This window comes from Colias eurytheme, chromosome 2 (genome assembly GCF_061535395.1).
Source record: "Colias eurytheme isolate Ceu_HAF_F1 chromosome 2, ilColEury1 Martin Lab GWU primary, whole genome shotgun sequence".
NCBI classification, from domain to species: domain Eukaryota; kingdom Metazoa; phylum Arthropoda; class Insecta; order Lepidoptera; family Pieridae; genus Colias; species Colias eurytheme.
This window is the reverse complement of record NC_142981.1, coordinates 2,612,049-2,636,440: the sequence shown is the minus strand read 5'-3', so window position 1 is coordinate 2,636,440 and position 24,392 is coordinate 2,612,049. Positions and strand designations below refer to the sequence as shown.

At 34.1% G+C, this 24,392-nt stretch overlaps 4 protein-coding genes across 4 annotated transcripts; 3 read left to right on the top strand and 1 right to left on the bottom strand.

Moving 5' to 3' along the window:
* Positions 1 to 279: 279 nt before the first annotated feature.
* Positions 280 to 1,190, top strand: LOC149910130 (larval/pupal rigid cuticle protein 66-like). Its single transcript, XM_090107320.1, has 2 exons — positions 280 to 546; positions 742 to 1,190. Exons 1-2 carry the CDS (start codon positions 535 to 537, stop codon positions 1,096 to 1,098), a joined length of 369 nt encoding a protein of 122 aa, XP_089963446.1. The 5' UTR covers positions 280 to 534; the 3' UTR covers positions 1,099 to 1,190.
* Positions 1,191 to 1,770: 580 nt separating this feature from the next.
* LOC149910129 (uncharacterized) lies at positions 1,771 to 2,708 on the top strand. Its single transcript, XM_090110666.1, has 2 exons — positions 1,771 to 1,875; positions 1,965 to 2,708. Exons 1-2 carry the CDS (start codon positions 1,864 to 1,866, stop codon positions 2,592 to 2,594), a joined length of 642 nt encoding a protein of 213 aa, XP_089966792.1. The 5' UTR covers positions 1,771 to 1,863; the 3' UTR covers positions 2,595 to 2,708.
* Positions 2,709 to 7,062: 4,354 nt separating this feature from the next.
* Positions 7,063 to 7,937, bottom strand: LOC149910128 (larval cuticle protein A2B-like). Its single transcript, XM_090107309.1, has 2 exons — positions 7,882 to 7,937; positions 7,063 to 7,690 (listed from the first exon to the last, which is right to left on the bottom strand). The coding sequence occupies exons 1-2, from the start codon at positions 7,891 to 7,893 to the stop codon at positions 7,133 to 7,135; spliced, it is 570 nt and encodes a 189-aa protein (XP_089963435.1). The 5' UTR covers positions 7,894 to 7,937; the 3' UTR covers positions 7,063 to 7,132.
* An 11,893-nt stretch (positions 7,938 to 19,830) lies between these two features.
* Positions 19,831 to 20,807, top strand: LOC149910127 (uncharacterized). Its single transcript, XM_090110654.1, has 2 exons — positions 19,831 to 19,907; positions 20,078 to 20,807. The coding sequence occupies exons 1-2, from the start codon at positions 19,896 to 19,898 to the stop codon at positions 20,633 to 20,635; spliced, it is 570 nt and encodes a 189-aa protein (XP_089966780.1). The 5' UTR covers positions 19,831 to 19,895; the 3' UTR covers positions 20,636 to 20,807.
* The last annotated feature ends 3,585 nt before the right edge of the window (positions 20,808 to 24,392 follow it).

Sequence of the window (24,392 nt, the reverse complement as noted above, 5' to 3'; positions counted from 1 at the left end):
ACATTTTATCAGATATCACGTACCTAGCCCATTTGGCACTTAAGAAACACTGGTCTGTAAAGATAATTTGCGAGTGTAATATTGGCAAAACTACGCCAACTTCATGCCTCATTAAGAAGCTTAATAACCAATTTTATTTTAAACGTATACTTGCTTATTTACGTCTACATAAATAAGCCCAAGTGTTGGGAATAGTAATTTTGTTCCACCGCAATCAAATGAGTCTAATTCACGAACACCACGCGTTTATATATCGTTTTATGTTTTGTTATTTCACTTTTACTGGCAATAAACTATGATCAAGGGCGTAGGGCTTGTTAAGTAGAAAGGTACTGATAAACAATATGCACTGAGACATTTTTATAAAGTGCATCGGCCCAATGAACTTGACTTTTATTCATTTCCTGAATTTCTTCAAACTGGTCCATCTGGATCTGGGCTGATATTTGGATGATATAAAAGGGTAGTGCAGCTTACTGGAGACATCATTCAGGACTCATCAACGTAGTCACAACCTCTCCAATAATCTTCAAAATGGTTGCGAAGGTAAGAAATAAGCATCCGAATTATTTTTAAAACTATTGTTTCTACAATTTAATTAATTGATCAGTTTTTACATACAATCTCCATTTATATCACAAGTGCAAAGCTTCAAGTTTCCTCTAAGCATTGTTAAATATTTATTTAAGTACGTTATACCTATAAAACATCATCTAACTTTACCAATTATTTTGTCTACAGTGCGTGTTCCTTTTCGCCCTGTTGGCCGCCGCCAGCGCCGCTGATTTCTCCAGCTTCTCTTACGGAGTAGCAGACCCTTACACTGGTGACTTCAAACACCAGTTCGAGACCCGCGCTGGTGACCGGGTGCAGGGACAATACGGTCTTCTGGAATCCGACGGCACCCAGCGGACGGTCGACTACACTGCTGGCGCTGAGGGCTTCAACGCTCTTGTACGGAAAGACCCTGCTTTTATCGCTGCCCCTATTGCCCCCATTGCCGCCCCCCTGCCCCTCTCAGTTGCCACTTACCCCTACGCTTACAGGTTCGGATCCTACGCCTACGCCGCTCCCTTCGCGTACAACCGCATCCACTAAGTCATCACACCGAATAATTTTAGGTCAAAATTCTCATTTGCTCAAACCAGTCCATCTGTATTATTGTAAATAATGTAAATAAATTACCGATATGTCCGTCCATTTATTTGTTTTATTAAGCCTATCCTATATTATTCTTTCAACTAGGTACCTACTATATAACAAAAAAAAATAACTATACAACGCGGAATCTTTTTAACTTGACTCAAAATAAAAGTTACCTAGAAATACATGCAGTAAAAAAGATTCAAATGATATAGATCTGATTTGGCTCTATATCTATCGTTCTTTAATATATTTATAGTATGAAAGATCTAAAATTTAATTTGTTAACACATTGTTTATTTATTTTATAGTAATATAGTACGCTGTTTACTGTTTATACTTTAACTTGATGTTAAATCATAATGCGATGTTTAAAGCTCGCTCGTTCTAAGCGATCATATTTCACATTAATCGTCGATAACATAAACCAATAAACCACGTATGTAACAAATCATTGTTATTGTTTCCTATAAATTATCAATACTAATGTCTGTACAATATCCGCGGCCAAGCCGTGGTCCGGTTAGTTCCGCATAGCAAATAATTGTGCCTGACGAAATTGAACTCTAAAAAACATTCACTTCGCTTGACCTAGAGCGTGGACCTGTCATTTATTTCCTATTAATAGCGCCAAATGATTGTTCAGGACCCGTATAAAAGCCCAACACAGCCAGGACTTAGCATTCACAGTCCACTGTGCAGTTAAACACACACCTCAAAATGGCAGCTAAGGTGGGTTGGGTTAAAGTGAATTTTGTCGATTAGAAAGTGATTGTTCGGTTAAAGCATTGTGCTCTAACGTGTTTTGTTTTTGTTAACAGTTCTTCGTCCTCGCCGTCTTAGTAGCTGCTGCCCAGGGCAGCGCTATCCATGGAGACTACACAAGCTTCTCCTATGGAGTGTCTGACCCCCACACCGGTGATGTCAAGAGCCAGCACGAGACCCGCGTCGGCGACAACGTGGTCGGCCAATACTCCCTCTTGGAGTCTGATGGCACCCGCCGTACCGTAGACTACGCCGCTGACGCTCACTCTGGATTCAACGCTGTCGTCCGCAAAGACCCAGCCCTGATCGGTCACGTTGCCCACGCTCCCGCTGTTGTCGCCGCTCCCGTGGCCCACGCCGCTCCCGCCGCGTACGCCGCATACGCCCCAGCGGCTTACGCTGCCCGTGTCGCCCCAGTAGCCGTCGCTCACGCCGCCCCCGTGGCTGTTGCTGGCCCATCCGTGTCCTACTCCGCTCACTCTACCTCAGTGGCTCATGGAGGAGTCGTCGCTCACGCCGCTCCCCTCGCCTACGCCGCTGGTCCTCTCGCTCACGGCGCCGCTTACGCCGCTCCCCTCGCTCACGGGTACGGAGCTGCCTATGCCGCCCCCCTCGCCCATGGATACGGCGCTCACGGCTTTGGCGCTCACGGCCTTGGCGCTCACGGACTCGGCTTACATTACTAAACACTGACCTAGGAACTAATTTATGTAACTACGTATTTAATAATTCTGACGATATGTTATGAATGAAACTGCTGTGATGTGAAATAAATGTGTAAAGATTTATTGTGTACATAATGCTTGTGTTTAATTGTAACATTAACACCAATTAAAAAATTATTATATCTTTAATAATACAGAGAATAAACATGTAGGTTATATTTGAAATATACAGATACAGATATATACAGATTTTTGTAGAGGACATGCTTAACGGAAAGTTTAACTCTGTTGTTTATTAGAATTTTTTATTGATTTGCTTTAATTACAAAAGTTTAAGGACATGAAAAACAGATTAACCATTTCAATATCTTACCGCAACATTTAAAGTTCAAATAGGTATAAGCTCGTATTAAAATTTTAAACTTTTAAACAATCTACTAAAAAGTTTGCTCACGTAAAGTATATTACTAAAGAATATAGTTCAAGTTGTTGGCAAACACTAAATGTTGTATTGTGAAAGCAAACAAAGCGTTTTGAAGTACTAATCTTATATATAAAATTCTCGTGTCACAATGTTAGTCTGCATACTCCTCCGAAACGGGTGGACCGATTCTCATGAAATTTTCTGTGCATATCGGGTAAGTCTGAGAATCGGCCAACATCTATTTTTCATACGTACCACGGGCGAAGCCGGGGCGGACCGCTAGTAATATTATAAAAGCCAATAAAAGCTTGTACCTATTATGGTAATTACGACATACTCCTGGACGACTGACGACTAAGTGCGCAAGCCCCTATTTAAACTATAGTAAGTCACAGTCGCCGGCGACTGGTCGACAGTGCGTAATAGCTCTAATGTCTGGAATTACTGGACCAATTAAAAAAATAATTTGGAAAATCCAAAAGTGCACGCCTCATAATTTTTTTTTAATAAATATTTATTAATTATTATTTTTGTTTATTTAATAACAATTAAACCACATCGAATCAGACCCTGAAAAATGAAAGGGTTCTATTCCTGAGCATACTCAAGCGTAAGAGAAAAAAAAAGACTCGATTAGTAAAGTATTTCGGTCGCTATCGTGTTAACAAGAAAAAGGATCCGCACATACAGACACACGGACGTCCAAGACAGAACTTTTTTAAACTGTTTTTTAACTAGTTTAAATAGCAAAAATGACATCAAAAATATCATGAACGTTAAAAATAGTGTTTTTTCTTAATATGTGTGTGTATGTATTATCTTACAAGTGCAATGTATGATACATAAAGACATTTTAAGTTTGAAAAATCAGATGTTTTGAGCGAAGTGACAGTAGTACCCACCTCAACGCTTCGCTTATGAGGCGTGCAATATTTCACCGTTTGTTATGTACGTGTATCTTGATTGTTAAAGGCGATATTAGTACCACGGGCGAAACCGGGCCGTACCTCTAGTTTATATGATAGATTTCTAGAACTTTTGAAAAGCTATTTTTAACCGACACCGAAATTTGAGCTTTCGCACAATTACGATGAGTGAAACCATGGAAGAAAAGCTAGTATTCGCGATGTTGAAGCTTGCAATTGAAAATTGTTGACATTATCATTATTGTTGAGAGATACTTTATGCTTATGCAGTTCTGTTGAATGTACTGCCATTAAAACTGCCTCTGTTTGTAATTAATGAGGAACATGTTCCCACGCAATATTCTATACTATAAAACATGTAGTTAATATTAAATCATTTTACAAAAATTATTGGAGAATACAATTTTACTCCAATTTAGTTTTCTTTTTTATGGTTATTTTTTATTGCAGAGAACTACAAAACAACCAATACTGATAGGTATCACTTAAATTAAGTTTCCTGTTGGATAATATTATACCTGTATCACTTTACTTAAATACCTAATATTAAAAAAAGTTATAGAAATAAAAAAAGTACGCATAACCTCATGAAATTGTTGTATTGTCATCGATCCTTGATAAGTATTCAAAGTTTTAATCAAATCTTAAATATTTAATGGTCAAATCTAGTCGATAGGAGTCTGTTACATACAAACATACAGGTGAAGCTAATAAAACTACTTAAAACTTTGGAACGGTAGTCAAAGTACCGCTTTGGTAATAATCGTATCTGTGATACAATCATAATGATATCAAAGATAATTTAGAAATATCAAATCACAGCGCAATAAAATAAAATCGTTGTATACTACCTGCTCTATGAATCATTGAAAGTCACCTCAAATAAATTACCCATTACCCATAATAAATAAATTGGATCACCTGTCATAAAACTTAAAACAAGTAACATAGATTTATTAAAGCTTCGTTAAATTTATTGATTAAAAATTAAATATAAACACAGCTTTGGAGAATTGGTTAGTAATTACTAGACATCGGATTATATGCATTTGCATATTTGCATATGCAAATGCATAAAACTCTCTAATTACGGCGTTAGTGCATATTTTAGCCTTTTTCCCCAATCGTGCATATTTCGTTATGTAACGGGAGTTTTGATTGGTCGACTAACCTTTATTAGCCAATCAGAACGCTCAGCGAGTAAACAAACCCTATTTTGGCATGGTAAAATGGCGAAAAATTACAAAATGGGCTCCATTTTAAGTAAATTTTGAGCCATTCAAAATAGGGCTAGATTACCCTAAAACTTAAAACATGGGTTGAATTTCAAAAAAGGGCTAGATTTAGCCCGGTAAGGTCTAAGGTGGCAACACTGGGCTCGCGGGTGACAAACGTCACAAATTTGCGCTCGAAAATTAAGTAAAAATGCCTAATTGTATATTGGCACAAAAACTAAACTAAATTTCATGTAAATTTCACTGTATTTGTACAATCTTTGATTTAAATATATAAAATAATAAAGGTTTTTTGATTTTGTATTGTGCATATTTTAGGCATATCAGTCGTTTTTAGTGCATATTTCGGCCTTTTTTAGTGCATATTTGCATGCATATTTTGGCATTTTGTTAGTGCATATAATCCGATGTCTAGTAATTACCATTCAATGGTAAATGTGTAGGACTGTTTCTTTTTTTTATTTGCTGCAATAATCTTTTCAGTTTTCACGCAATGTTAAAAGTTGTTAAACTATAAATATAGAATATATATAAAATAGGAAATCATTTTTCCGAGTAACATGATCTTTTTTTTGTATTATTGCTCGATTAATTTCGGCTCGAAAATTCTCACAGACCGTCGTGATAAAAACCGATTATATTATTATACATTAGTCGCGGAACTAATAGGTAATACGCAAACATCCAATCATGAACGTCCTTCATCCAAAGTTCATGAATACTTTTACCAATTAATCACAATTCACAGTATATAATTTAAAATAATTTTTAAATCAATGACATTTATTATTGTTTTTGATTGAACTACGCAACGGATTTTGATGCGGTTTTTTTTTAATAGATAGAGTGATTCAAGAGGAAGGTTTTAGTATATAATTTATTATGTTTTAGACAAAGCGGGAGAAGCCGCGGGCGGAAAGCTAGTATTATTATAAATGCGAAAGTTTGTGAGGATGGATATGTATGTGTATCTTTATTACTTTTTCACGCAAATACTACTGAACCGATTACAATGAAATTTAGCACACATAAAGATGGTAACTTAGATTTACACATAGGATAATTTTATCCCGGAAATCCCACGGGAACGGGAACTATGCGGGTTTTTCTTTGAAAACGCGGGCGAAGCCGCGGGCGGAAAGCTAGTAGTGCTCTATATTTTTAAGTTTATGTTTTATGTTTTAGTTTAAGTTTATGTTATAGTTGCTGGTTGTAGTCATTGGTTACATTTTTATAGTGAGCTATTAATTTTTTACAGCATAACATTACACAAATTTCTTTTATTTCTTGTATTTTCAACATTTCTTTTGTTATCATTATTATCTTTTTCGCTTATAACTTACTTTCAATTCTAGACAAAAAATCGAATATATTATTAATCTTAATATTCAAAATAATTTAATAGATACTATATGATTGATGTGATCATTTTTTTTTAAAGATGCTATATAGCAGCTGAAAGAGCCCCACTCTAAACTTGATTTTATTATTATGAATAAGGATTTGTGTCAAAAGTAAAATAAGTTTGTGTCAAAATAGTATTTTTGTCTTACAATGACTTTTAACACAAATCCTTATTCATAATAAATAATAATAATTGCAAGTTTAGAGTGGGGCTCTTTCAGCTATCATCTTTAAAAAAATACGTTATAATAAGATGTTAATTAATCTTACTATTCTCTTAAGTAAATTGGATTAAAAAATATAAATCAGATTCATTTCGCACAAATTCAATCACCTGATTTGTTCACAAGTAGGTAATATCAAATTAATATTCCTGTTATAAGTATTGTTGTACTCATTGTAAAAATATAAACTTAATACGAAGTTTTGTTGTTAAGTAAATAATATTAATAAGATAGTGGAAATGTTTTGTTGTCAGGATAAAACAAAAAAAATATGTTATATAAACAAAATTGTTTATTTTCGACTTAAATACATCACAGGTATCTTTTCATTCTTTGGGTCAAAATCCTAATAGGCGAGTCCATGGGCGCCATAGCCGTAGCCATGACCAAGGGTGGAGTATGCGTTGTAGGCGACGGGAGCAGCGGCGTAAGAGTAAGAGTTGTAGGCCAAGGGGGAAGCGTGGGCGGAGTACGCTACGGGAGCAGCGTGTGCGTACGCTACGGGAGCAGCGCGGACGTAAGAAACGGGAGCGGCGTGGGCACCGTACGCGTAGGTGTTAGCGCCGTACGCGTAGGAGTTTGCGACAACGGGAGCGGAGTAGGTGAGGTGAGCGGCGGCAACGGGAGCGGCTACCACGGCAGAGTGGGCGACCAGAGCGGGGTCCTTGCGCACAACAGCGTTGAAGCCGTTGTGGGCGTCAGCAGCGTAGTCCACCGTCCGCCGGGTACCGTCAGACTCGAGCAGGGAATATTGGCCGACCACGTTGTCACCGACGCGGGTCTCGTGCTGGCTCTTGACATCACCGGTGTGGGGGTCAGAGACTCCATAGGAGAAGCTGTTGTAGTTGCCTCCGTGGATGGCGCTGCATTGCGCAACGGCAACGAATAAAGCGAAAACTGCGACCTGCAATGAATAAGAATTAAAATTATTGACCTGAATAAAAAGCACTCTATTTAACTTTTGTACCAATTAAATACTATAGGTATTGAAACTTTAGAATTGCTGATCTCTAGTTAGCCTTTACAACAATGAATTAAAATTTATAATTTAACCTATATTAAGTACTTATTATATTGCCATAATATTTAAAGTACCTTGGAGAACATTTTTGTCTAGTGCTAAGAAACAACTGATGCATATGATTTACGCGTACCACCTTATATAGTGATAATTTTATAAGCACATATAATACGCAATCAGAATTAAGTAGGAACTTGTGAAAGAGTTAACAGTGACCTACGTTCACACACATTCCTTTGTTTAATAATTCATACGTCATGACATATTATATTATTACGAATTGTTTTTACGAATTAAGGTTTATTACGTAGAATACGAGTGCAAAATATATAAATTTTAAATATTTAGTTTACTATTGCTGCAATTGTTACAAATTTAAACGCTTGCGAAAAAGTACAAAAAAAAATTATTGTTTAAAAAAAAAATTTAGTAAGTAATATTTTATTAAAGTTATACAATGTGCTATCTCTTACTTATTTGATATTTCCTACTACCAGTCTAAAATTGTATGTTATCAATGATAATTAAATTCTTGTCTACGATCATTAATATGTATCGTTAAGAGAAAAGATTAATTGTTGTATGCTGTTGTTAATAACGGATAAACAAGAAAAAGTTTAACTGATTTTTTCTTGCACCAATAGAAAGCTCAAGCGTGCCTGAGTAACATACGATTTCTTTTGCAGTTTTTATCTTAGCTTACAATATATGCGGAGGGCGACACTTATATAGAATCTTTTTAGATTTTAATCATTCCAGTCGTAATTGAAACATCATCTAAATCAGTTCAGCAGTCATTGATTAACAAATATCTACGCAAATATTACATTAATCTATACATATAATAAAATCGTAGGAAAGTCAAAACTGTACATTGAATATTTTTTTAAAAGAATACATAATCCATGATCTATAATCGATATAGAAGCCAAAAACATAGTTTTTAGAATTTTTGTCTGTTTGTCTGTTTGTCTGTTTGTCTGTTTGTCTGTATGTTTGTCCAGGCTAATCTCGAAAAGTACTGCATAGATTGACTTCAAATTTTGCATGAATATTACTAACAGGTCGAGTGAGGCTTTTTTAAACATATTATCATGCTATCACCTCCGGGGGAGGAGCTGTGAACCTTTTTTTTTCTTACGTATTCCGTATATTACGACAGCGTACAATCTAAAGACTCATGTTTAAATGTTGGTTTCGGGTAAGCCATGCTATTATCTAGCTTTACACAATAAAAACTATGTCATTTACGTAATTTGGGCAGAGAATCAGTTTAATGAATTTATTAGTATACAAATTTGAAACAGCGCCATCTATGAGATTTCGTAAAAATCAAATCAATTTACATGTTAACACTACTGGACACAATGTTAAAAATTAATAATTTAAATATAATTATGTTATTTATTTTATTTAACTCTTTAACCCATATCTTCCCTTCCCTATAAGGTGCGCTTATAATTCGTGTGAACTGTGAATATACTACATTTTTAAAAGTGAGGGTAGATGTTTATTATTTTAAGTCAAACTAGACACCATTACAGTTAATCTAATATTGATTGTGTTCATTGGTTACATTTTTAAAAATCTTCGTATTTTAAAAATTCGATAACGAGGCGGGACTCGAACCAGCATTCTTTAGTGGTCGAATTTTTTCTATTCTTTATAAATTTATTGTTTATGAATTTATATTTATAAACAATAATACAAAAAGGTTAGTTTGTTGATAATTATTATTCCTTCATCATTTACATGTTGTAAGTAAAAATATACTTTGACTGTTAATACTTTTGTTCAGTATTTACCTGTATGATTATTGCTTGGTAATTAATATATTTTCATGTCGTATACCTAATTAAAAACATAAGTTTGATGTGAAACTAGCTGGATTTATTTTTACACACTCACAGTCTTATATTTTGTGTTAATGTTAAAATAGTATTAATAGTGTACAAATCATAATATTTTTTCACAATTAAAAATATTTCCTTTTTTTTGATGGTGTTGGCATCGAATTAAACCGCGCTGTCGTTTCGTTCACGTAAAATGAAGTTATGAGGATGTAGCCGCCTCAACTTACGGAAACGAGAGTAACCTGAGTTGTCTGTTAGTTATTGTATAGTCGAATTTAACGTTACATGGAAATTGGAATCTAATTATATGTATACTTATATACTTATATTAAATCTGTAGAGGTCAATTCTGTACATGAAATATATTTCCTAAATAACTATCACGAGATGATTAGGGATCGACACTGACGCCAAAAATTTTTCCGTCTGTCTGTCTGTATAACCGTTATAGAACCAAAAACTACTCGACGGATTTAAACGAAACTTGGTACAATTATTTTTCATATTCGTGAGCAGAGCAGTAACTCCATTTTTAAGCTTTCGTCGCGTGTGCAACCTACGGGTTAAAGCTACACAGAAATCAAGTATGAAAGAAATGTTCTCCATATTATATAAAAAATATCTCCCGACATCATAAATGTCTATCTTTTATGGTTGAGCTTAGGAGTTCAGAGCTTTCTGATTATATTTGTCTACTAGCTGTGCCCGCGACTTCGTCCGCGTGGAATAGTGACTATGGGACCTATGACCATGGGCTCAGGGTGGGGCAAGAATAATTGTTTTTATTTTCATGCTTCCACTCCCACGCCCACTCCCAGGCCCACGCCAACGCCCACGCCCACTCTTCCTACACTTCACAATTGGTACCTACCAGATCAAAGCCAGGGTAAGCGCCCCACCCAGCCCCACCGTGGCTACGCCCATGCTGAATTACTACTTAACATACAATTATTGAGTAAATACGTACTACCATAAATAATTAAAAGAATTGTTATTAAAGTTTCTTACTAAACTGAGCTAAAAAACTTACGTACCAACTTATTAAAGAAAATCAAGAAATGAAATGCCTAACCTATACCAAATAGTTACTACATAATATTGTAATTAAAAATTATGATTAGTATATAATATCGAAAATCAAAAAAAAATGCCTAACTAATTCTACGTAAAATTTATTTTAAATTATGTCATATTATTTTTTAGGAACCAGGGGGGGAGAGGAGCAAATTCTATTTCCTTCCTTTCTTAAATGGATGTTTTTAATAATGTATGGTGTAGCCACTGATCAGCTTAATCGATACTCAATTTTTATCAAATCCAGCAACAAATCCAAATTAGATGTTTCCTGTCTCACGCACGTAACTAAAGGCTGAAGAGAGAGAGAGGGAGCACGTAACTAAACCGTTTAATCGAAGAAAAGTGTATAGAAAAAGGAATAAATAATTTCATAAACTTCCCGACGATCTTTAAAAATAAATTATTAACTATATCATTTTTTTCATTCCCACTTTTACCCCTATGTAGGTATAATAAGTGGATGAACCGATTTTGATACAATTTATCTAAGAACCAGCGTCTGAAAATATGCTGCCTAACAAAAAAAAAGCCGCATCTAATTCGGTTTACCTGTTAGCCAGCTACGGTGCCATAGACAGACACACACACACGCACACACAGAAATACATAGCAGTCAAACACATAACACCCGTCTTTTTGCGTCGGGGGTTAAAAATATAATACGACATAATTTAAAGGACATTTTATGTGGAAAATTTACCTATTAGAAGTAACCATAATGTTAATTTGACCCCGCCCCCCCCCCCTACTACCTCAGCTTACCCCCAAACCCTTGGGGAATTTTGATATGATCATCTGGACATGTAAAGGAATAACTGTAGCGTATAACAGATAAATTACGTTTTATCGTACACTGTACAGTGTACAATAGAATGCCTTAGCAAATGTTCGCCGTGATTACTTATAAATTGTCATAACTTTTTTATTTATGAACCGATTGACATGAATTAAACACTAAATGTTAAATGAAGATTACCACAATACATTAGTGAAAACCGCATCTAAATCGGATAAGCCGTTTCTGAGATTAGCGTGCACAAACATACATACAAACAGACAAAAAAAAATTTAACTAAAGTTTTGGGTTCAAGATCGATTTAATAATAACACCTGCTAATTTTTTTCTACATATTTTCATTGTACAGACATCGCTTTTCCACAATTTTATTATATGTATTGATGATGATGATGATTGATGATTATAACACTCTCAGTCCGTTTCAACTTAATTTTTATTCACTCGCATCAGTGCCACCTAAAAAATCTTTATATCGAAATTCGAGCAAAGATAAGAAAATGAGAAATAAGAGTTCTCAAGGATCGTTAGAGGTAAGAGGCTTACTATTGACCGAAAACAACATGTGTTATGCCGAGAACCTGAAACCGCTTCACAACGAGAATTGCGGCTCACAACTGACCGCGAACGGCATGTACTATCCTGTGAGACCGAAACCTTCACTGAGAGGGTATAACGTCTCACAGCTGACCGCAAATGACATATTTTATCTCGATAATCTGAAATTTTTACTCAATATGAAGACCGTTTGACAAATGATAGGGTGCACCATAATATTATTCGATCTCTTGAAGATGAACATGAGCATAAGCAATGACTAGAGTAGGGACGCGAATATTACCATTATTTGAGACAAGTACGATTAATAAGTTTGTTTAATGAAAGATTAAGAATTGAAACTATTTGGTCTCTTGAAACGGACGAATAGCGAGAGGCCCGTCTTACTGTAGACAGATTTCGAGTCTTAATGACTTAGAGGTAAACATAGAAGATCAATCTACGAATTCGGTGGTGTGGTCCGACAAATATAAAAGTGGGTTTGCTTATAACCTCACAATTGATTACAGATCATCTTCTGTATAGGCGATATTAACGTAGTATGTTCTTTTTGTAATGCTTTAAAGAGGAGTAAGGAGTCGGCTTTCGTTTGAAGATACACCAGAACCTTTGAAATCACTACTTTTAGAGGAACATGTGCAATCTAAACAGTTCTTAGACAATATTCGCTCTTATAGTAGTGCGTTTTAAATGATCCTTTGGTGCTCAACAATTATCAGAGGATCCTTTCATGCTTACTTTTAAGATACAAGGTCAAGTTTATCATTTGATAGGATCCCTTTTGCCTGAAGGCCAACCTAAGTTTCTTCAAATATATTTTGTATTCGACTACAACGAATAGTCGAATACAAGAAATCAATATTTCTCGAATTTAAAATATTACAATTTTTCCTACGGTAGGGCGACGAATGTATTTTCGCATAGTAACGGAGGGGAACTCACGGGGGGTCGAGTGACGCGGGCCACGTACCACAAACATCTACAAACATGCTTAGTTTGTTGTACCGAGCGCGAAAGAAAGTCATCGTGTTTTTAGTAAAATTACTATGTAAACTAACGTAATTTAATACTTAGGTACATATTATATAACTAGCTGTTGCCCGCGACTTCGTCCGCGATTACGTCGTTTTTCGTCATTCGTCGTTTAAAAAAAATACGTGACACTTTATTTTTGAATGTTCTTAATTGTCTCTTATAAAAATTAACTACATTAAAATTGAATACTCTGATAAGAAAATCTTAAAATCGGAGGACATCGAAAATCTGAGGAAAACATGAGTGAATTTGATTTAAATTCTACATTACTTAGTAATTCAAATAATAATCTAAATTAAATGTAGATTAACAGTTTGAGCGCATCATTATATAATATGTACCTAAGTATTAAATTACGTTAGTTTACATAGTAATTTTACTAAAAACACGATGACTTTCTTTCGCGCTCGGTACAACAAACTAAGCATGTTTGTAGATGTTTGTGGTACGTGGCCCGCGTCACTCGACCCCCCGTGAGTTCCCCTCCGTTACTATGCGAAAATACATTCGTCGCCCTACCGTAGGAAAAATTGTAATATTTTAAATTCGAGAAATATTGATTTCTTGTATTCGACTATTCGTTGTAGTCGAATACAAAATATATTTGAAGAAACTTAGGTTGGCCTTCAGGCAAAAGGGATCCTATCAAATGATAAACTTGACCTTGTATCTTAAAAGTAAGCATGAAAGGATCCTCTGATAATTGTTGAGCACCAAAGGATCATTTAAAACGCACTACTATAAGAGCGAATATTGTCTAAGAACTGTTTAGATTGCACATGTTCCTCTAAAAGTAGTGATTTCAAAGGTTCTGGTGTATCTTCAAACGAAAGCCGACTCCTTACTCCTCTTTAAAGCATTACAAAAAGAACATACTACGTTAATATCGCCTATACAGAAGATGATCTGTAATCAATTGTGAGGTTATAAGCAAACCCACTTTTATATTTGTCGGACCACACCACCGAATTCGTAGATTGATCTTCTATGTTTACCTCTAAGTCATTAAGACTCGAAATCTGTCTACAGTAAGACGGGCCTCTCGCTATTCGTCCGTTTCAAGAGACCAAATAGTTTCAATTCTTAATCTTTCATTAAACAAACTTATTAATCGTACTTGTCTCAAATAATGGTAATATTCGCGTCCCTACTCTAGTCATTGCTTATGCTCATGTTCATCTTCAAGAGATCGAATAATATTATGGTGCACCCTATCATTTGTCAAACGGTCTTCATATTGAGTAAAAATTTCAGATTATCGAGATAAAATATGTCATTTGCGGTCAGCTGTGAGACGTTATACCCTCTCAGTGAAGGTTTCGGTCTCACAGGATAGTACATGCCGTTCGCGGTCAGTTGTGAGCCGCAATTCTCGTTGTGAAGCGGTTTCAGGTTCTCGGCATAACACATGTTGTTTTCGGTCAATAGTAAGCCTCTTACCTCTAACGATCCTTGAGAACTCTTATTTCTCATTTTCTTATCTTTGCTCGAATTTCGATATAAAGATTTTTTAGGTGGCACTGATGCGAGTGAATAAAAATTAAGTTGAAACGGACTGAGAGTGTTATAATCATCAATCATCATCATCATCAATACATATAATAAAATTGTGGAAAAGCGATGTCTGTACAATGAAAATATGTAGAAAAAAATTAGCAGGTGTTATTATTAAATCGATCTTGAACCCAAAACTTTAGTTAAATTTTTTTTTGTCTGTTTGTATGTATGTTTGTGCACGCTAATCTCAGAAACGGCTTATCCGATTTAGATGCGGTTTTCACTAATGTATTGTGGTAATCTTCATTTAACATTTAGTGTTTAATTCATGTCAATCGGTTCATAAATAAAAAAGTTATGACAATTTATAAGTAATCACGGCGAACATTTGCTAAGGCATTCTATTGTACACTGTACAGTGTACGATAAAACGTAATTTATCTGTTATACGCTACAGTTATTCCTTTACATGTCCAGATGATCATATCAAAATTCCCCAAGGGTTTGGGGGTAAGCTGAGGTAGTAGGGGGGGGGGGCGGGGTCAAATTAACATTATGGTTACTTCTAATAGGTAAATTTTCCACATAAAATGTCCTTTAAATTATGTCGTATTATATTTTTAACCCCCGACGCAAAAAGACGGGTGTTATGTGTTTGACTGCTATGTATTTCTGTGTGTGCGTGTGTGTGTGTCTGTCTATGGCACCGTAGCTGGCTAACAGGTAAACCGAATTAGATGCGGCTTTTTTTTTGTTAGGCAGCATATTTTCAGACGCTGGTTCTTAGATAAATTGTATCAAAATCGGTTCATCCACTTATTATACCTACATAGGGGTAAAAGTGGGAATGAAAAAAATGATATAGTTAATAATTTATTTTTAAAGATCGTCGGGAAGTTTATGAAATTATTTATTCCTTTTTCTATACACTTTTCTTCGATTAAACGGTTTAGTTACGTGCTCCCTCTCTCTCTCTTCAGCCTTTAGTTACGTGCGTGAGACAGGAAACATCTAATTTGGATTTGTTGCTGGATTTGATAAAAATTGAGTATCGATTAAGCTGATCAGTGGCTACACCATACATTATTAAAAACATCCATTTAAGAAAGGAAGGAAATAGAATTTGCTCCTCTCCCCCCCTGGTTCCTAAAAAATAATATGACATAATTTAAAATAAATTTTACGTAGAATTAGTTAGGCATTTTTTTTTGATTTTCGATATTATATACTAATCATAATTTTTAATTACAATATTATGTAGTAACTATTTGGTATAGGTTAGGCATTTCATTTCTTGATTTTCTTTAATAAGTTGGTACGTAAGTTTTTTAGCTCAGTTTAGTAAGAAACTTTAATAACAATTCTTTTAATTATTTATGGTAGTACGTATTTACTCAATAATTGTATGTTAAGTAGTAATTCAGCATGGGCGTAGCCACGGTGGGGCTGGGTGGGGCGCTTACCCTGGCTTTGATCTGGTAGGTACCAATTGTGAAGTGTAGGAAGAGTGGGCGTGGGCGTTGGCGTGGGCCTGGGAGTGGGCGTGGGAGTGGAAGCATGAAAATAAAAACAATTATTCTTGCCCCACCCTGAGCCCATGGTCATAGGTCCCATAGTCACTATTCCACGCGGACGAAGTCGCGGGCACAGCTAGTAGACAAATATAATCAGAAAGCTCTGAACTCCTAAGCTCAACCATAAAAGATAGACATTTATGATGTCGGGAGATATTTTTTATATAATATGGAGAACATTTCTTTCATACTTGATTTCTGTGTAGCTTTAACCCGTAGGTTGCACACGCGACGAAAGCTTAAAAATGGAGTTACTGCTCTGCTCACGAATATGAAAAATAATTGTACCAAGTTTCGTTTAAATCCGTCGAGTAGTTTTTGGTTCTATAACGGTTATACAGACAGACAGACGGAAAAATTTTTGGCGTCAGTGTCGATCCCTAATCATCTCGTGATAGTTATTTAGGAAATATATTTCATGTACAGAATTGACCTCTACAGATTTAATATAAGTATATAAGTATACATATAATTAGATTCCAATTTCCATGTAACGTTAAATTCGACTATACAATAACTAACAGACAACTCAGGTTACTCTCGTTTCCGTAAGTTGAGGCGGCTACATCCTCATAACTTCATTTTACGTGAACGAAACGACAGCGCGGTTTAATTCGATGCCAACACCATCAAAAAAAAGGAAATATTTTTAATTGTGAAAAAATATTATGATTTGTACACTATTAATACTATTTTAACATTAACACAAAATATAAGACTGTGAGTGTGTAAAAATAAATCCAGCTAGTTTCACATCAAACTTATGTTTTTAATTAGGTATACGACATGAAAATATATTAATTACCAAGCAATAATCATACAGGTAAATACTGAACAAAAGTATTAACAGTCAAAGTATATTTTTACTTACAACATGTAAATGATGAAGGAATAATAATTATCAACAAACTAACCTTTTTGTATTATTGTTTATAAATATAAATTCATAAACAATAAATTTATAAAGAATAGAAAAAATTCGACCACTAAAGAATGCTGGTTCGAGTCCCGCCTCGTTATCGAATTTTTAAAATACGAAGATTTTTAAAAATGTAACCAATGAACACAATCAATATTAGATTAACTGTAATGGTGTCTAGTTTGACTTAAAATAATAAACATCTACCCTCACTTTTAAAAATGTAGTATATTCACAGTTCACACGAATTATAAGCGCACCTTATAGGGAAGGGAAGATATGGGTTAAAGAGTTAAATAAAATAAATAACATAATTATATTTAAATTATTAATTTTTAACATTGTGTCCAGTAGTGTTAACATGTAAATTGATTTGATTTTTACGAAATCTCATAGATGGCGCTGTTTCAAATTTGTATACTAATAAATTCATTAAACTGATTCTCTGCCCAAATTACGTAAATGACATAGTTTTTATTGTGTAAAGCTAGATAATAGCATGGCTTACCCGAAACCAACATTTAAACATGAGTCTTTAGATTGTACGCTGTCGTAATATACGGAATACGTAAGAAAAAAAAAGGTTCACAGCTCCTCCCCCGGAGGTGATAGCATGATAATATGTTTAAAAAAGCCTCACTCGACCTGTTAGTAATATTCATGCAAAATTTGAAGTCAATCTATGCAGTACTTTTCGAGATTAGCCTGGACAAACATACAGACAAACAGACAAACAGACAAACAGACAAAAATTCTAAAAACTATGTTTTTGGCTTCTATATCGATTATAGATCATGGATTATGTATTCTTTTAAAAAAATATTCAATGTACAGTTTTGACTTTCCTACGATTTTATTATATGTATAGATGATGCGCTCAAACTGTTAATCTACATTTAATTTAGATTATTATTTGAATTACTAAGTAATGTAGAATTTAAATCAAATTCACTCATGTTTTCCTCAGATTTTCGATGTCCTCCGATTTTAAGATTTTCTTATCAGAGTATTCAATTTTAATGTAGTTAATTTTTATAAGAGACAATTAAGAACATTCAAAAATAAAGTGTCACGTATTTTTTTTAAACGACGAATGACGAAAAACGACGTAATCGCGGACGAAGTCGCGGGCAACAGCTAGTTAATTATAATATTATAATATTTTGCACCATGAAAATCAACATCAAAATTATCAAGAAAATTATCATGAATTTTAAACTAGAAACAAATTATATGTATTAAGTGTTAAACAACAAAGTAAAGCATAATTTTTATCGAATAATCAAACTAGCCAATTAAAAACCGGTACTCGATCTGATACGATCTTGCATTTTTAAACCGGTGTTTTCTTTTAATTTCTTAATTTGTTCATGATTTTCGCTTTAAACATTATTAAATCAAGGTTTAGGTAAAATTGAATATTTTCTAATTTATGTTAAACAAATACATAATACTACACATGTAGTCCTTCCAGAACATTGAGGTTTTTACCAAAAATATACAAAGGCATAATAATAAAATCAATCGCAATTTTTTAAATTAGTGAGAGGAAGATAATTTATAATTTATTTTTTTGTAATTAGAAATTAATAACTATATTCTTTTAATAAGTTATATTATCTTTTGAGCACAATTTCGCTTTAGACAAGATAATATTTTCTTTTAAATATTTCTTTAGTTTACCTATGTCCCTATTAGTCCATTTAAAGATTTTTCTGGTTTCAATTTTGTTATGACTGAGCATTAAAGATTAAATTATTTATTATTTTTATTCATACATATAACTAATATGATAAATGATAGTTGAACAAGTGTTAAAATAATGTATGTATCTCTTTGAAGTGACCATTTACATAATTTAGTAATTGTGTGTATTATATTTGCTTTGTCATGAATATTTTTCAACAGTTTGAATTTTATGATAAAGCCGATAATAAAAATATTTATAATAATGTAAAACTATAAATAGAACTTAAGAAAATTGTTCGCGCGGCCCAAATCTCAATATAAATGATATTCTAAGAAGCAATGTCATAATACTTTAAACTTTTGTGAAATAGAAAATATCAAAATGCATTGAAGTATATTATCTAAGCTTTATGATTTTAACATTAATATAATTATTGCTTTAATAAGTCATTGGTACAATGGTAACAACAGTTATGACTATAATGATGTAAATAGATGATCATAAACTTATGATAATAATTGAATTAATTCATATTTTCGTATTTTCATGCACAATTGAATGTCTTCAAAAACATTATATTTCAGTCACGTAAGTTGTAAGTCGAAAGTTCTGTTCTTGTCTCTGCCAGCAATCTTTTAATATTATACATGTTTAGAAAAACTAAAATTATAGCTTATGGAATAACAATATTAGTATATTACCTAGAAATAGATAGGTAGAATACCCAGATATAACCTCAAGAAGTGTTTCTTAGTGAATCTGTAACTTCATGTTTTAATATTGATATTTAACACTTCAATAGTTTAAAAACTAAATAATAATGAGTAGATCTTAAGTAACTAATAGTAACAAATCACCAAATCCGCATCCTACAAGTTTTTTATAGCGTTACAGTGTGGAATAACAATAATATTTACTCTAACTATTCCATTCATACCATAAATAAACTAATTACACATGCGAGGCAAAGGAAAGTACGCATGAACTTCCTGCTCTGTTCCCCAAATTAAACCTTCGCGATAATATAAATAGTAATATCTTGGACTGCCAAATCAGTTGCAGTCAGAAGTCGAGCAAAACACACGTACAATGGCCTCTAAGGTAATTGTTATATTTATATTACACATTCGCGACCTTTGTTAAAACTATTGCGTCAAAGTTTCTCACAACTTTGTTTCCATATTAAGAATATACTTTTAAAGCCTTTTTAAATTCAATTTCGTAATAGGGTCACAATTGTCATCTATTAACCCAACTATTTTTAATTTCAGTTTGTCGTCCTTGCCCTCTTGGTGGTTGCCGCCCAAGGCAGCGCCATCCACGGAGCTAACTACAACAGCTTCTCGTATGGAGTCTCTGACCCCCACACCGGTGACGTCAAGAGCCAGCACGAGACCCGCGTCGGTGACAACGTGGTCGGTCAATATTCCCTGCTCGAGTCTGACGGTACCCGGCGGACGGTGGACTACGCTGCTGACGCCCACAACGGCTTCAACGCTGTTGTGCGCAAGGACCCCGCTCTGGTCGCCCACTCTGCCGTGGTAGCCGCTCCCGTTGCCGCCGCTCACCTCACCTACTCCGCTCCCGTTGTCGCAAACTCCTACGCGTACGGCGCTAACACCTACGCGTACGGTGCCCACGCCGCTCCCGTTTCTTACGTCCGCGCTGCTCCCGTAGCGTACGCTCACGCTGCTCCCGTAGCGTACTCCGCCCACGCTTCCCCCTTGGCCTACAACTCTTACTCTTACGCCGCTGCTCCCGTCGCCTACAACGCATACTCCACCCTTGGTCATGGCTACGGCTATGGCGCCCATGGACTCGCCTATTAGAATTTTGACCCAAAGAATGATAAGATGGTGCCCATGGTTACGGAGCCTGGTGATTATTAAACCCATCTGTGATTTTAGCTAACTAATTAAACTGTAATGTTACACATTGTTGTTCCCACAGAGTCATTTTTGTAAATATGCAGAATTTATAAATATAAATATTTATACTGAATCTAACATTTCATTTAAAACCTTAGATAAAAAATAAATTTTCTTGTGCACATATGCACCTTATGTGGTTAGCGTGTATTTATTATGAATATATTTGCTCTATTTACGGATTATTAATGGACTGATTAAATGATATTGTTTCTCGAAACTTTAAAAGCTTTATATAATAATCCTAACCTATCGTAGGTTAGGATTATTGCGAAATCCTCTAAGAAGTTTATAACTAAAACTACAAAGTAATGAATTTGAATAGAGTAATAAATACTTGAAACCTAGCCTACTTGAACTGAATAATTTGGTTCACTTCCTGCTTGACCGGTTCACTTACGAATTATTATTTAAATTCGTCCTTCAATACTCGCCATGTCTCCATTGGATTTATGACGACAAAAACATTCGATCGATTATATTTTGACGTAGGATGAAGTTGTTTAACCTTTTTTTAATTGCTCTTAAATGCTATTATCTACTTTGATATAGTTGCGATTGTTTGCGATATTACTAAACTAGTTTTTTTTTGTAATTGATTATGTTTTATTGGGTTACACATTTTATTATTGAAACTAAACCAGTTTTTATAAAACTTGCACCGTTAAAATGTAAATCTTATACATATAATAAAAATCGACCCTCAGGGCCGATTTTTCAATGCTTGGTTAAAACTTATCCGTCCAATAAAGTATTACACGATAATATTGAAATGTCACCTTAACTGTCAAATACGGACAATTCGAATACGTTTTTAAAATCGTTGTTTTATACATTATTCGACGAATAAGTTTTAACCAAGGATTGAAAAATCAGCCCCAAAAAAAGCAAATTAATCTGCAGGAATATTTCAATGACATTTCTACTGAAAACATTTAAAATTTCCACTCAAATAAAAAAAACATTGTCAAAACATTTTATTAAAAGTATAATTTATATATCTGAAATATGCTGGCGAATAAAAATATATAGACTTCGCAAAAAACTTAAATTTAGATAGACACTTATACCTATTTGCTTTTAAACACCTCAGAAAAAAAATTATATAGAGTACCTACTCTATCCTTGTGTGAGCTTACTCACACAAGGATAGAGCAAACTACTTATAGTGAAATTTCGAAGGTCCATATTTTACGAGGATATTCCCATCCCTCCTAAAATATTCGACAATTTTTATTAAACCTTTGGCATTTTCCACAATGGAGAGATTTTTGCAAATAATTTTCTATATTGAATATCATAAGGACTGTATACAATATGGATTATTATTGTAGCTTAATACGGTCTATGTTTCAGGATAAATCTCATATCTCATATGTTGCTAAATGCTAATCAAACTTATGATTAAGCTCCTACGAAATTAACGATGGGTTGGCTGATAGCTGTAGATTATTAAACCCCTTTATCTAAATTTATCACATGGTAGATGTATTTAACTAACCTAATAATCTTATATTATACTAGCTTTCCGCCCGCGGCTCCGCCCGCGTTTTCAAAGAAAAACCCGTTCCTGTAGGATTTCCGGGATAAAACCTATCCTATGTCCTTTCTCGGTTATCAAAATATCTCTATACCAAATTTCATGCAAATTGGTTCAGTAGTTAAGGCGTGATTGAGTAACAGACAGACAGACAGACAGAGTTACTTTCGCATTTACATATAATATTAGTTGTATACGTAGTATATTATTATTAGTCTGTGATATTAGTATGGATTATCAGCTTTCGAATTCATTCTTTGATTTGAGAAAAAAAATTAAAAGCTTTCCTGATGACCTCCAGTACCTAATGTACTGTATTTTTTATTTTAATTGATCATGGTAATACACACTTCATTGAAAAAGTTGTTTAGTTGCTTAAGTATTTTTAACTTATCAGAATACCTATAAGCTCCATTAAGCATAAGAGATGCTTTTGAATAAGGTTTTAGTATATAATAATTTGCTTAGTTTTAGACAAAGCGGGTGAATCTGCGGGCCGAAAGCTCATATAAATACTATTCAATAAGGAAATATATTTTTTTCGTCCCATGTGCGACATTTTTTTTTTTATTCAAGATTAGGCAAGCATTTTACCACCGCTTCGCCTGATGGAAAGCGATAAGCATGGTCTAGGATGGAGCATGCTGACCTATAATAGATGCCTATTCACTTTTCTTTTGAATAAGTCCAGATTATAATTATCAGGAAACACGCAGGCCGGAAGATTGACATTTTTCAGTATCACACGATTCGAATTCTAGTCGCATTCGTGGAATAATCTAACACAATCAAAAATATACATTTCAACCTCAATAGATGCATCTTTATTAATTCTTAATTAAGTCTTCATAAGAAAAAAAAGACGTGTGGCACTCGGGGACTGCCACGGTAAAGCTATTGCATAGCATGCCTTCAAGCCACACCTCCGTGTCCGTCGGAGTGGGAGCGTGAGGTTTTTTCGTTACGGAATTTCTCGATTCGGTCCCCGCGCTCAAGGCCCGCGATAGAAGCTATGCAAAAGCTTAATAATTACTTTGTAAATTCCGGAAGCATAACATCTCATGTCAAGATTGTTTCATGTTGACATAATTATACACTTCCTAAAGTAAGGCGAAGTTTGTTTATGCTGTGGACGCACTAGCGTTATTATTAACATTATTAACATAAACGTTCGCGGTGTAACATTGAATAAGATTTCTTATTGATAAAAAATTAAATAAGCACTATGATGTAGCAGGATTACCTAATGCTTGAAAGTGGAATAGAATGAATGAATTAATGAATGAAAGCTTTATTGTACACAGCGAATTAAAGAATTAATAATAGTTATGAATGAAAATAAATCAATTAGGTCGAATTATTGATTGTTTGTTAATTGAATATTCGTGTTTTATTTTGAAAAGTAGCAACTCATTGTACTTTCAATAACGGATAGAAAAAATACAGATGCAATAGTTACAATTATGTATTATCAAGTTATATTTTACATGATTTTACGTTATACATAAATATTATAATATGAATACAAATAAAAAGATACTAGTGTGTACACAGCATAATAAAAGCTTGGCGGCCTTGCGCCGAATCCCTTTATCGATAACTTCTTTCTTCGATACTTTATATTATGCTTTAAATTATGTAAATACGCTGCTGTATAAATTTTATGTACTTTGTAAAATAATGTTTTCTTCGATTTTTTACTATATGGAATGTATGACGTATTTTGTCCCAGTATTTTTTTACGTATGGTACTTATACGCAGATAATAGATAAGATAAAATATAGAAAGATAAATTAATAGAAATTAATATGCAATTTTCTATTTTTTATTTCGGTTTTCTATAATTACACTCTTTATATTAGCTTCACCTGTAGGTATGTTTGTAACCGACTTCTTTGGGCGCGATTTTGACCCACTTTAAACGGCCAGATTTCGTTCAAACTTTGTAGATTTATTGAGGACCGATGACAATACACTAATTTCATAAAATTTTCTATTTTTTAGTTCGGTTTTCTATAAAAAGCGTGATTTTTAGTTTTTTTAAACTATTATTATTTTGTTAAGCCCTACAAGAATCAAATATTAAAAGCTGTTACATCAAAGGAAATTTAATCAAA